At 38.8% G+C, this 13,259-nt stretch overlaps 1 protein-coding gene across 5 annotated transcripts in view; it reads left to right on the top strand.

Moving 5' to 3' along the window:
* mettl15 (methyltransferase 15, mitochondrial 12S rRNA N4-cytidine) overlaps nucleotides 1–12,419 on the top strand; it is a 60,393-nt gene extending 47,974 nt beyond the window's left edge. For all 5 annotated transcript variants that reach the window (XM_004543255.5, XM_012916897.4, XM_076883401.1 and 2 more), the window contains 3 exons: nucleotides 3,756–3,947; nucleotides 6,616–6,794; nucleotides 11,909–12,419. In XM_004543255.5, the coding sequence (XP_004543312.3) occupies nucleotides 3,756–3,947; nucleotides 6,616–6,794; nucleotides 11,909–12,330 (793 nt within the window). In that variant the 3' untranslated portion in view covers nucleotides 12,331–12,419. The remainder of the gene's footprint in view (nucleotides 1–3,755; nucleotides 3,948–6,615; nucleotides 6,795–11,908) is intronic.
* Nucleotides 12,420–13,259: the final 840 nt, after the last annotated feature.

The raw sequence follows: 13,259 nt of genomic DNA, 5'->3' as shown, positions 1-13,259 counted from the left end.
ATAGTCCAACGATTTGATTGTTTAACAATTTGATAATAATCATCGTCATTAAAAATAAACTGGTTTTTATAAACGGTAATGAATGGGTGTTGTAAGAGTACTGTCTCGGAAACATCAAGCAAATTAACTAAAATGAATAAAAATTATAGCACGGTGGGCAGCACGGTGGCACGGTGGTTAGCACTGTTGCCTCACAGCAAGAAGGTCCTGAGTTCAATTCCACCATCAGGCCGGGGTCTTTCTGTGTGGAGTTTGCATGTTCTCCCCGTGTTTGCGTGGGTTCTCTCCGGGTACTCCGGCTTCCTCCCACCGTCCAAAGACATGCAGCTTGTGGGGATAGGTTAATTGGATAATCCAAATTGCCACTAGGTGTGAATGTGCGAGTGAATGTGAGTGTGAATGGTTGTCTGTCCCTATGTGTTAGCCCTGCGACAGACTGGCGACCTGTCCAGGGTGTACCCCGCCTTTCGCCCTATGACAGCTGGGATAGGCTCCAGCGCCCCCCGCGACCCTGAAAAGGATAAGCGGAAGCGAATGGATGGATGGATGGAATAAAAATTATAGGGAACCAAAGAGCAGCAGCATCAGTTGGGAAGCTAATGACAAAAAAATACTCTTGCAAGGCTTTGATCAGCATGCATTTTTATTATGTGGATTAAAATGTATACCTAAGTGCACCAATGCGTGTTGAAAATGTGTCCTTTACAAATGGAGGGACGGGAAAAATTAATAGCGTGTTGTTTTTGATTAGCTGTGAGCACTTATTGTGATGTATAGCTTACACATGGCAGGCATAGACTGAAATTAACCATCCTTCTCCAGATGGAGGTTCGTGTGTTGAGAGCAGTGACTCAGTCTTTGTGCACAGGTTGCTGATTTTTTTCAAAGATGGGTGAGACATCAGATTTAACAAGGCATTTGAAAGTGCTTTGCATGCATTTAAGAGCAGAGGCTTGCTTCACTAGCTAACATTAAGGCTTGTCAAAAAAAAAAAAGAATCTGGGCAGCGTAGCTTATTGACGCTATCCCAACCATCGAAACACTGAAATATTATTGCAGTGTGATTGCTAAGGGCCAATAATTCCAACATTCTCTCTTCTGAGTTGTCAAAATGTTTGTTTTTTTTCCAGTAGATGCTCATACTCAATACCTTTTAAGGAATAGAGAAAGGCAAACAGACCAAGTTCAGTAACTACAAAGTTTTCCAGATAATTTCATTTGTTTTACAAGTGATGCCCTCCAGTATGTAGTCTGAACCAAACATTAATAAATGGACATTGGTAGCTTATGTAACTGCGGCAAGTGTAATAAATAAATAAAACTGAGGAAATGTAAACCATTAAAGGAATTAAATCAAGAAGGAGAGATGCAGTTGCAACAATTGCAGTATGTTGATTCTAAACTATTGGTTGAGATTTAGAGAAGTGGAGCAGCCGTTCCATTTTTGTGGTATGAAACATATGAATTCAGATTTTGAGCTGCTTAGCTTTTTGCTGTTACTCTGCAACCTACAAAATTGTTTTTTTGTCATTTGGAAAGGACAATCTGACATTTTGGTTGCTTTTTTGATGAGTAATGACTTCACTAGAAATGTATTTTCATATATCTGGGAGCTGACGAAGGCTGCATACGACCTTTTGCCCCTAATGTATAGACGCTAACTCCTGTTGCTCTTTTCTGCCATCATCTTTGTTCACACAATGTTAAAAGGTCACATGAAAAATGCATGAAGATGGCTTAAGCATCTTACCACTCGTGCATGAGGAAGTCGGTACACAGAGTCTCCTCTGTCAGACAAGGGGAAGGATCTCAGTAGGCTAGCTAAGACGGTCGGCCTCCAAGGGGGTAAAAATAACTGATTCATTTTTTAAAAGGTTCACGAAAAAACTACTCAAGCTTTTATGTGTTGCCAGTCACTCGCTGGTATGTCATACTCCTCTTGAACTCGGCAGCTTAAAACAACCACTCTCCAGATGTTGTGTGTGCGGGTTGTTTTAAGATTTTATGTATTCATGTTTATGCCCCAAAGATTTGCAAGATTCGTTTGTTAATCATTCTTACCAGATGAAGTTGTGCCATTAAGGTCTGATAAAGTGAGAAAAAGAGAGCAGTGTTTGTTTGTGCCAGTTACTTTGGTCGTAGCCCAGACTAAGGGTAAGTACAACCTCTAGCCTCTGACCGGTGTGACAAAACCTCCCAAAAACGAACAAAATCAGAAAAGAAAGGAAAAATAACATTTACAACCCTAGTGCTAAACCTAATTTAATCCTAAGTTTTGGAAGCCAGTAATGAACTTTTGGGGAAAAGATTTCAATGGTTTTTGATGGGAGTCAGAATGAAGAATTTAGTTGTTCGCTGCTTGCTGAGATTTAGGAAAACAGTTGAATTAAAACAAAAATTTTAAATGCTGATAGTTTAAATTTAGGGTTTGGGTTACAGTTGCTGTATACTTGTAGTATACTTGTACTATATTTTTGCGATTAGTCGACTAATCAGATCATGCATCCATTGGACGTAAAACGTACAGCTTATTGCACCAGCATGTGTCTGCTCTTATATAACTATCATTAGCTTACAGTTTTAAGTGTTTAAGGTATGTGCTAACTAAAAATAAAGACAAGATGATAGTTTATTAAATTTTAATGAAATTTGCAGATTGTTTCGGTGAAGTTTAATAAACTCCTTGCTATCTAAAATATAACAGGACACCGGAGTATATTCTCGAGCATCTCACACTTCTGATAATCAGTTGTCTTCTTGATGTTTATTCAGCTGTGTAAAAACTATAACTTTAATCTCAGCCAAACCGATTTACTCAGGAACAAATAAAATACTAAAAAAGCCAAACAATAACATTTTGAAGTTATCTAAGTGACATATATATTTAACCTGAATAGCGAAAGACTGCAGTTGGTTTGAAAATGATCTGCCGGGAGTCCGGTGTTCTCACGGGCTCTAGTGAGCCTTGCCCCCGGCTAGCTATCGAGCTAGTGGGTAACAGACGTCTCCGAAAATTTTTGAAAATATGTGGTGTCTTGATAAACTGAGCAGATATTTGAGGTTTACACAGCTACATTCTCGCCTGAACACATGTTAAATGTTTATTTTGTGACCCAGAAAGAATAATAAGAGTAATATTAAAACTAACTAGCTGCCGCCATTGTTGTAAACTGAGCTGGGCTGCGCTATGAATTCTGGGACACAGCTTCTTCTTCTTCGGGGTTTAACGGCAGCTGGCATCCTTGTACATGCAGTGCTGCCATCTTCTGTTTCAGTCCGTTATTGCACTCTTAAATCCTACTATTTATTCCTGCGTCTTTTGTGAGCTTACAAAGCTTCAAACGACGCGTCGACTATTAAATCAGTCGTCGACGATTTTGATAGTCGATGTAATCGTGACTAGTCGACTAATCGTGGCAGCCCTAGTTAATAGACACATTTTAGAATATAAAATGATGTAATACAACTTCTTTTTGTAAAATATGGAACACATTTCACAATAGTATTAGAAATACTCATTTGTCTCCACATTATAAGCATTTGTGAAGGTAGGTCTTCTTCAATTTACTATGGATTTTTTTCTTTGGTTACAAATATAATCTCTTTGTATTACATTATAAAATATTTTTTTCTAGATTTCGACTACATATGTTTTATATGTAACCGAAACATATTCTCCAGTCTTTTAATAGCCATCATGTCTTCAGTTGTCTTTGTCTCTAAATACACTATTTCGTTCCCTAATTCTTTCTCAGTGGTCGTGTGAAACCAATGCTTGGCCGGTTCAGTGAGCTTGAAGACCTGCTGTCAAACATGAACGTTAAGCCAGGCAGCATTGATGCTGTCCTGTTGGATGCTGGCTGTTCCTCCATGCAGATGGATGAGGCAGAAAGAGGCTTCTCCCTGAGCAAAGATGGACCATTGGATATGAGAATGGATGGAGACAGGTAAAAGATTTGATACATACATTGGTTGGCTTATTGTGATATGCTGGATAATCAGAAGCGCTTGTGCGGTATTAATCAGTGTAATAATGTGAAAGTGCAGATAGTACAAAAAGGCGTACCTAAAATGGGTTACCAACAGCATGGGTCCAATTAATGTTATTTGTTTCTCCTATAAGTGATGACCTGAAGGCGTGAAAAAATGTTTGTTTGTTTTTTTTAAACAATGAAAACAAACCCATTTTCAGTCGACCTCTAGTGGTTATGTTAAAGAAAGTGTTCACCAAAAAAACTTTTGTCCTGTTCCTACATTGAACATTTGCAGAGTGTTTGTGAAGCAAAACTAACCCTCCAATCTGATCAATGAAACTGGCTGTGCCAGGCATGAAAGCACTTTGCATTACAAAAGTTCTATTCTTTTTATATTGTTTATCTTAGATGTGCTCGGGACTTGTACACAGTAACAGGGCAAAAAGTAAACTGATGGTATATGTAAGAAGGGAGCTAGCATTGCGATTTAATTTGGTAATTTTGTAGTTATACCCTTTAGATAATTTACTGTAATTAGTAGACGTTAACATACCCATGTTACACAATCTCAGCAAGGAACTCATTCACTGAGATTGTGATTGGGCTAACATAAAAAAACCCACAGTACATTCAATTCTTCCACAGATGTCAGCATCAGTGTACTAATACCTCAGTCACACTTAGCAACTGGGCTAGCTACATTTGAGTTCCCTGACTGATTGGTGAGTGGTTGATGGCAGTCACAAGGTAAATTTGTCCCAATGAGATGTATGGTGCAATTGCTGTGGTTATGCACTGATTACCATGGTTGGCTCTAGTATCCATGGGAAACTTTGTTTACAAACTACTGTAGCTATGTTCTGAGTTGTAGTGAAACTGAACAGAGGCACACAAAAACGTGTTAAAATGTGTTGGCTACAGTGGTGAAAAGCTCTGTTATTTTATGTTTCCATTTTTCCTCAGTGAATTGTTGTCTCCAGGACCTGTTACGTCCATACGACCTGTTTACGTCCATGTGCCTGGGACCTAAACCTTTCAGAAGACATTCTAAAACCCTTATTCTAGCCTGATTTAGCCATTCCTTTACCACGTTTGATGTCATTGTCCTGTTGGAACACCCAACTGCACCCAAGACCCAACCTGTGTGCTGATGATTTTAGGTTATGTTGAAGAATGTGAAGGTAATCCTCCTTCTTCATTATCCCATTTACTCTCTGTAAAGCACCAGTTCCATTGGCAGCAAAACAGCCCCACAGCATAATACTCCCACCACCATGCTTGATTGTAGGCATGGTGTTCTTGGAGTTAAAGGCCTCACCTTTTCTCCTCCAAACATATTGCTGGGCATTGTGGCCAAAAAGCTAGATTTTTGTTTTGTCTGACCACAGAACTTTCCTCCAGAAGGTCTTATCTTTGTTCATGTGATCAGCAGCAAATTTCAGTCGAGCCTTAAGGTGCCGCTTTTGGAGCAAGGGCTTCCTTCTTACACGGCAGTATCTCAGTCCATGGAGATGCAAAACACGTTTGACTGTGGACAATGACACCTGTGTTCCAGCAGCTTCTAATTCTTGGCAGATCTGCTTTTTGGTGATTCTTGGTTGACTCTTCACCCCCCTGACCAATTTTCTCTCAGCAGCAGGTGATAGCTTGCATTTTCTTCCTGATCTTGGCAGTGACGAAACAGTGCCATGCACTTTATACTTACAAACAATTGTTTGCACTGTTGCTCTTGGGACATGCAGCTGCTTTGAAATGGCCCCAAGTGACTTTCCTGACTTGTTCAAGTCAATAATTCGCTTTTTCAGATCCATGCTGAGCTCCTTTGACTTTCCCATTGTAGCGTTTGTGGGCGTTTGTATCCAATGAGCCCTATTTAACTGGTCTAAGAGAAGTCACCAGCTGTAGTCACTCATAATCACTCACAAGAAGTTAAGAGGCTATGCTATGAAGCTCAGTTCGCTGACAACTTTCTAAGTCACCAAAATTGCTAATTCATGTTGCTGTATGTATATTTTTGACCCAGAAAATGTGATCACTTTTTTCTGTTAACCCATAATAAAGTCATTGAACAACCAAAACTTCATGAATGTTTTTTCTGACAAAGAAGTATCTGTTCCAATCACTCTATCTGAGAAAAATCAGAGTTTTAGAAATAACAGGACACTCAGTAGAGCCATTATATTATATTCTTTACAAGTGTATGTAAATGTTTGACCACAACTGTATTTTCCAAACCAAAAGATCAATTTCTCCCTTTTGGTCTTATCCAATAAAGTATGTATTTCCCAAGTAGTAAAATGTACTACATTGTGATTTGAAACCTAATTGCAGACAAAGTATGTTTAACATTTATCGATCTAAAATGTGTCAGTTTTTATATATTATTTTATAGAAATATCCATATTCCTTCCCGAATATTTTCAGAAACATTTCTGCATCACTTTAAAATGTCAGCATAATCCACAAAGAAACTCCTTTACAAGCTGATGCAAAAGCTGCTTTTCTCTTTTCCTTCCCTCACAATCATTCTATTCATGACTGTCATAAAGGTTTTCAGCTGTAGCTCAGAGTTGTCAGGATTCACCACTGTCAGCAAGGACATGACGTCAAGCGACTTAATTGGGCTTCTTTTTGTGCGTAGGTACCCCGACATGCCCTGCGCCGCTGACGTTGTGAATACCTTAGATCAACAGGCTCTTGCATCCATCCTCACTGCATATGGGGAAGAAAGACACGCCAGGAAAATAGCTTCAGCCATTGTGGAGGCACGCCGTGTCAGCCCCATCACCCGGACACAGCAGTTGGCCAGTGTGGTTGCAGGTAAATAGACACCACCCTGATTAATTCCCTGCAGCATTCAGGAGGCTATAAGGGAAAATAAAAAAGGAGTGGAGTTATTAAGGCTGTCTCCCAGTGGGATGTGTGTGTCTCAGAAAATTATGTGAACTGTGATCTCAGTCATCATCCTCTCTTCTGCCTCTGTTTTGGGTGTTTTTATTCCACCATCCTTGGAGAGATAAAGATGAGGCAGAACCTGAGTTGTAGATGGCTGGAATAAAATGTATGCCTAACTCACATGCAGGAGCCCATCTCTCTCCTTCCACACTGCCTACCTTTTTTGTTTTCTTTCCCCCTCTTTTTTCCCAGTCTTTTCTTTGCTCACAAATACAGACATACACCTGACACAAATGCAAACACCCACATGCACTCACAAACGACACACGAGTTGCATACAACCGGGGTTAGATTATTTGTCTTCGATGATTGTTTTTTTTCCTTTTTTTTCCTCTTAAGCCTTATGACTCCACATTTGAGATGCTGAATGGGAGAGATGTCGTTGCAACAGTTATTGCACAGAGCAGTATGTGCGTCAGTGTCACCCTGGGAGAACAGGTGTGAGTAAGAGCAGCTGTTTGATGCTTTTTGAAGAGCAAAGCGAGCTACCACCAGTGTTTATTGGGAACAATCTAAGAGGTCTGGTTTTTTTAAGAAAGTTCCAGGGGGAGCTCTCTGACCAGTTGTGGCAGTGATACTCGGCATCATTTTCAGAATAAATGACGAGGGGCTTATGCTTTTCTTTTTTAGGGATAATGTGGGACATTACTCAGCAATACACAAATATATTTAAAGTTTTTTTGTTTTTTGTTTTTTTACATGGACACAACAAATAAGTTCTGCAGAATGTTTTTAACTTTCATTTGTTTTCAGTCATTAATTTACTGAAATTTTATAGCAATAGGTAAACAAAGAATCAAAAAGAATCAAAGAATCAAAAACAAAGGTGCCTCCTTTTTCAAACAGAACCATAAGATCTTTTCAGCTTTATAAATTTTGAATTAGAAATGTATTTATTTTAACTAATAAATTGATTTACAAACCTTATTTTTCCAACAAGCTTTTTGTTTTTTAGATTTTAGATTGAGAGTTGATTGGTTGTTGTATTTACGACAGAGGTTTAAAAATGCTTTCTAAAACTGTTATCGTGATTTGGTGCTGTATATCTAAAATTTAATTTGTGTTGAATGGAATTGAATTGATATGACACACATATGTAAGAGCACAGGGATTCACAGAAAATATTGCAAATGGACAAAGCTCCTGTAATGACAGGTATAAATATGGTTGTGTGATGACATCACGTCAGTGCACAAAGCGACCAATGTGGTGAGCATAAATTGGCCATTAAGCAGCACAAGCTGATAGAAGAAACATTAAGTGACATTTAAAGCCCGGGAATGAACGGGGCGTGGCTGCGTCGTATTGGAGCTGCGACATGGCTACAGGGCGTAATCGCTCCCGCTCTTTGTTTCCCACAGGAGCAGCTCATGATCTGAAACATATCACATCATCTGTCAAACGTGGTGGAGTCAATGTTATAGCACGGGCATGTGTGGCTGCCGATGAAACCGAGTGATAATGTGACTGCTGATAGAGGAGGCAGGATGAACTGTGTGTAGAGGGCTACACTCTCTGGTCAGATTCAGTCAAATGCTGCAAAACTGTATAAACAGCTTACTGTAAAAAACACTGTGTATAAAAGTGTGTATAAGAATGGCTATGATAATTTCTTAACCTAATGCAATACTTTTAATAAACCTCTTAAATCAAAATCGATAATTTGTAGTTAAATCACATTTTGATTGTTTGATTTAAAATCTGCCAAAACATTAACATTGCTTTGGTTCACTCTTAACTACCTGATTCTCCTTCATGTACACATCATAATCTCTTCTGTTCTCAATGGATCTGTCTTCAGGACCTTTTGAAAGATGAATTAGAGAGGGTGCACATGGCTTGGTGAGGCTAGCCCTGGGCTGGTCCTTGCTGTGCAGGCATTGTATTGATTGCAGTGTGAGTCACACCTTGGGCTGTTCAGTGCAGGAGGAGAGAAATGCCACATCACTCACTTCTCTATTTATTGCGGTTTCTTTTTTGGTCTATGTAAGTGTCTAATTGTTCTTGTCTCTTCTGTGTTTTGGTTGGTTAGAGGCACTAAAAGCTCTTCACTTGTTTTAATGCAAAAAGAAAGATTTTGAAACTTTAATATGCAGCAAATAATCAGTTTTTAGTTTTTGCTTTAATACCCACATGATTTGATTGATTTGACATGACTGATTTGCACATTAGCTCTGTGCATTCTGCACCCTGTATATGTTACTCGTGCACAGTTTGGTAAGTGCAGTTGCTCTGGAAACTTTAAATATTTGGTGAGTGTCTGCCGTTTACAATGCTCTGTATGGCACATGCATTTTGACCACAGGCTCAAATAAATTAAAGGGGTACAAGAAGTTTTGTAAGAAAAAGATTTCTTCCTCTGAATGTCAGGTGCAAATTATTCAGGAGTGCAGAAATGTTACGGCAGCTTGATTTATTTTATTCTAGGAAATGTTTTCATTCAACGGGTTTCTTTTATTTTCCTGAAGAGAGAGGATACCGGGAGTTATTTTAACATTTCCAGTGTTATTCTCATAAGGATAACACCTTAGGGCTGTTGAAGTCACAACGATCAGTGTGTAGATTGGTAATGTGTTAGCAGATAAGTAGTATGGCATGAACCCACTCTGTTTTTAAGATGCTATGCTTGATCTGCTTTACTTGTCAGTATTTCTCTTGTCTGTTCAACTTCCCAGTCACACAGGCCTAAAGACCACTGAGAACCACTGGTCACTAATAAGGGTGGGTTTAAAATATCAAATCAAACTGATTTTAGCTTGAATAGCGCAATATCGACTCATTAAATCCTGAATCTATTTTTAAATATAAATGTATTTAGGCAGAAATGCCAGAATCTCAGGTTAGAGTTCACAAAACTATTTCAGCAACCACCAAACAGCTAAAACAGCAAATGAGAGCAAGTAAACGGATTCCACACAAAGATGCAAACACAAAGCGAGTGTCGTTCACCCGTCGGTGCTGAAAGCCGACATCTCACAGATTCTAAACTTGCAGCTTTTGTCACTCTCCGAACATAATTCACTGAAACAGCAGCAAAAGAACATAAAGACTATGCTCCACGTTTGAAAAACATCGTCATGAATTCTTGCTTACTTTACTGTTTTGCTTCCACCACAATACAATCACACTTCCTGCACACGTTTTTCTCTCTCTCAGTGTACTAAGGAACAGTTTCCCATCTCAAATCTCTGTTTTCTGCGTTATTCGCTTGATTATTACGCACTAGTCTACCGTTGTGTACAGCGCTGTATGGATATGTACTGATAAATGGTCAGTTCTGGTGGATTATGTATTACGTTGCATAATCCACCAGAACTAATACAAAGCGCCTATAATTTTCAAACCAGGAGGCTGTGGGGTTGCACTGGCTGCCATGTGCATTTTTTTGCTCGTCTGTTTAACACCATTCACAAATTTTCAAAACCATGTCCTCCAGTCTGGTCAGTCCAGACGGTTGACCTGTACTGCCAAATTATCAGCTAATGTTAGCTAGCTTGGTCAGCAGCTGCATTCATATACTATATGGGTGCCACATAGAGACATGTTTTTTTGGTGCTTAGTGGTGTACTAATAAAATACAGTGGTCCCTCGCTATACAGTGGTCCCTCGTTCACGTTTCACCGCCTCGCTGTTTCACAGATTTTTTTGGTGCAATTTTGCATGCTTTTTATTTTTCTTACAGCGCATTCTGTCCTTTCTCCTGATTGGCTTAAGACCATTGTCAATCAGTCTCGTGCAGTGTCTCCTGTACGCTACAGAGTGCATTCAGCTTGTCAAATTTACATAAATCTTCGATCGCTAGCAGTGTAACTCTAAAGTGCTGTACTGTATGTAAGTTTTCTCCCCCACACACACCCCAATGTCTACGAAATGTTTTGCACCGTCAAAGGCAACCACAGGTGCCTTTGTTTTAAAATATAGATTTTTCTTTATATCTGTACCAATATGATTTTTCTTTATGCAGTAAAATTAGGCATTTTGACATGTAAGTCTCTAAGTAGCCTCAATTGGGGCCTAGAGGAACTGCATTGTTTTCCACTTCTGCATGGCTCTGAAGGTTGCCACTGGTCATTATAAAAAAAATTTTTTTTTTTAACATTTATTGTTATAACCTTTCAGGAATATTTCCTAAAAGAGTTGACTCAACTGCATAAAAATGTGTGAATTTTGTGACTGGATAGTAGGGGTGGGGGAAAAAATCGATTCTGTGTAGTATCGTGATATTTTGTTTGCTAATAATGTATCGATACAGGGACAGCAGAAATCGATATTTTGTTACAAAAAAGGTTTTTGTGCTCAGAGCATGTTGATCCTTTTTCTGAGCAAGAATCCTGACATTCCTTCACTGTCCAAATGTGTTTAACTTTTTTTTGGCAGTAATAAACATGACAGTTTACTTATTTTACTTTAAGACATGTTTTATGTTAATTAAGTTTAAAACTTTTTTATTTAATGTAAAATTATATTTTGTTTTAATTTACTTTCAAGTTCTTCAGTTGCTAAATGGGCTGCATAGTTTTCATAAATTGCATAGTTCAGAATAGCTATAATTGTACCAGATGGTTGCATTCAGTTAAGTTGGACTAGACTGTAATACAAGCTGTTCAGTTTGTCAACAATAAAACTGACTAAAATGAGAGAAAGACTGAGTGTGAGACTTTGATATTAGATAAAATGAATATTGATAAAGTTTACCTTTATGTACAGAATCTGAATATCGCAAAATATTTAAAAAAAAATTGCAATAATATCGTATCGTGCGTTAAGTATTGTGATAATATCGTATCGTGGGATGTATAGTGATTCTCACCTCTACTGGATAGAAGTGTAACTCTACCTTTAAGTTATCACCAAATTAGTAAGACTATTAGTTTAATTTGTTCTGTTTTTATTTGGAATTAAAATGCAATAATGCTATAATAAATCATTATTGGACCATTAAAATTGTAAGATTAACTCTGACCAATTCTTGTTTCCAGGATCGTTTCCTCCTGCAGTTCTCTATGCACGTAAAGACCGGCTCAACAGACCTGCACACGTGGCCACTAAGACTTTCCAGGCCTTGCGTATCTTTGTGAATGATGAGCTGAATGAACTTCACGCTGGCCTGCGTGCTGCCCAGACGTTGCTAAAACCCAGCGGACGTCTCTGTGTTATCACCTTTCATTCACTAGAAGATAGACTGGTCAAACGTTTCCTCCGGGGAGATGACTTGTCTAATCTGGATCACTTCAGCCAGAGGAAGCAAGGTACCAAGAAGGAAAACCTATCGCATGAAAAAAGTGACGGAAGTGTCTATTGGCTTCCTCTGCGAAGAAAAGTGATCACTCCAGAAAAAGACGACGTTAAGGAGAATCCTCGAGGACGCTCCTCCAAACTCAGGGCAGCACTCAGACGATAACTATTGAACATTAAATATAAGACAATAGAAGTTGTAGAAAAAAAGTTGGAGCTTTTTACATTGAACATTAAACTTCTACAAAGACTCAGGGTTAAATCTCAGTAGACTTGGTATCACTTTGTAACAAAGGAGCTCAGCAGAGATCAGCAGAGGTGTGGACTCGAGTCACATGACTTGGACTCGAGTCAGACTCGAGTCATTAATTTTATGACTTTAGACTTGACTTGAAAAAATGTTCTAAGACTTGTGACTTGACTTGGACTTTTACACCAATGACCTGGGACTTGAATTGGACTTGAACCGGTTTACTTGAAAAGACTTGATATTTCACCCCAAATATAAAATTTAACATGCATATTATATAGAGATTGAAAATGTGACGTCATTCAGGGGTAAAACCGCAAAGGATTCTGGGAACTCGTGGCAAGAGGTACTAGCGCACGCAGGCTTTCAATTGAAATCAGTCACACAGCGATAAAAAGAAACACAAAAATGTCAAGAAGCTGTTGTATTATTAACTGCAATAGCCGGTCGCATGACAGCCACGGGAAGCCGACGGGTAAAGAGATCGGTTGTTATCGGATTACGTTGTTGAAGAGAAATTGTTCGAGCCATGTTTCCGAAGTAACAAAGACGCGACTGGATTGCAGCCATTCAAAGATCAAATATAACGTCCCAGAACACTCCAGCTCACAGGTTAGTCTGCTCAAGCATTTACACGAAGGCCAGTGTTTTTTAGTAGTTAATACGTCATTTTCATAACATAATTGGTGATATAGGTTACAAGCAAGTCTGGCGCTGAACAGAAATTGTCGCGCTATGCTCCTTTATTTATTGTGCATAAATAGTGAATTGTCCTGACACAATATTGCGTTTCGCTTCTGTTATTATGGTACATTGACAAAAACATATACTTTTATTCACAGGAT

This window comes from Maylandia zebra, linkage group LG1 (genome assembly GCF_041146795.1).
Source record: "Maylandia zebra isolate NMK-2024a linkage group LG1, Mzebra_GT3a, whole genome shotgun sequence".
Taxonomy (NCBI): domain Eukaryota; kingdom Metazoa; phylum Chordata; class Actinopteri; order Cichliformes; family Cichlidae; genus Maylandia; species Maylandia zebra.
Note: the sequence above shows the minus strand (reverse complement) of the source record. Positions and strands in the feature narration are given on the sequence as shown.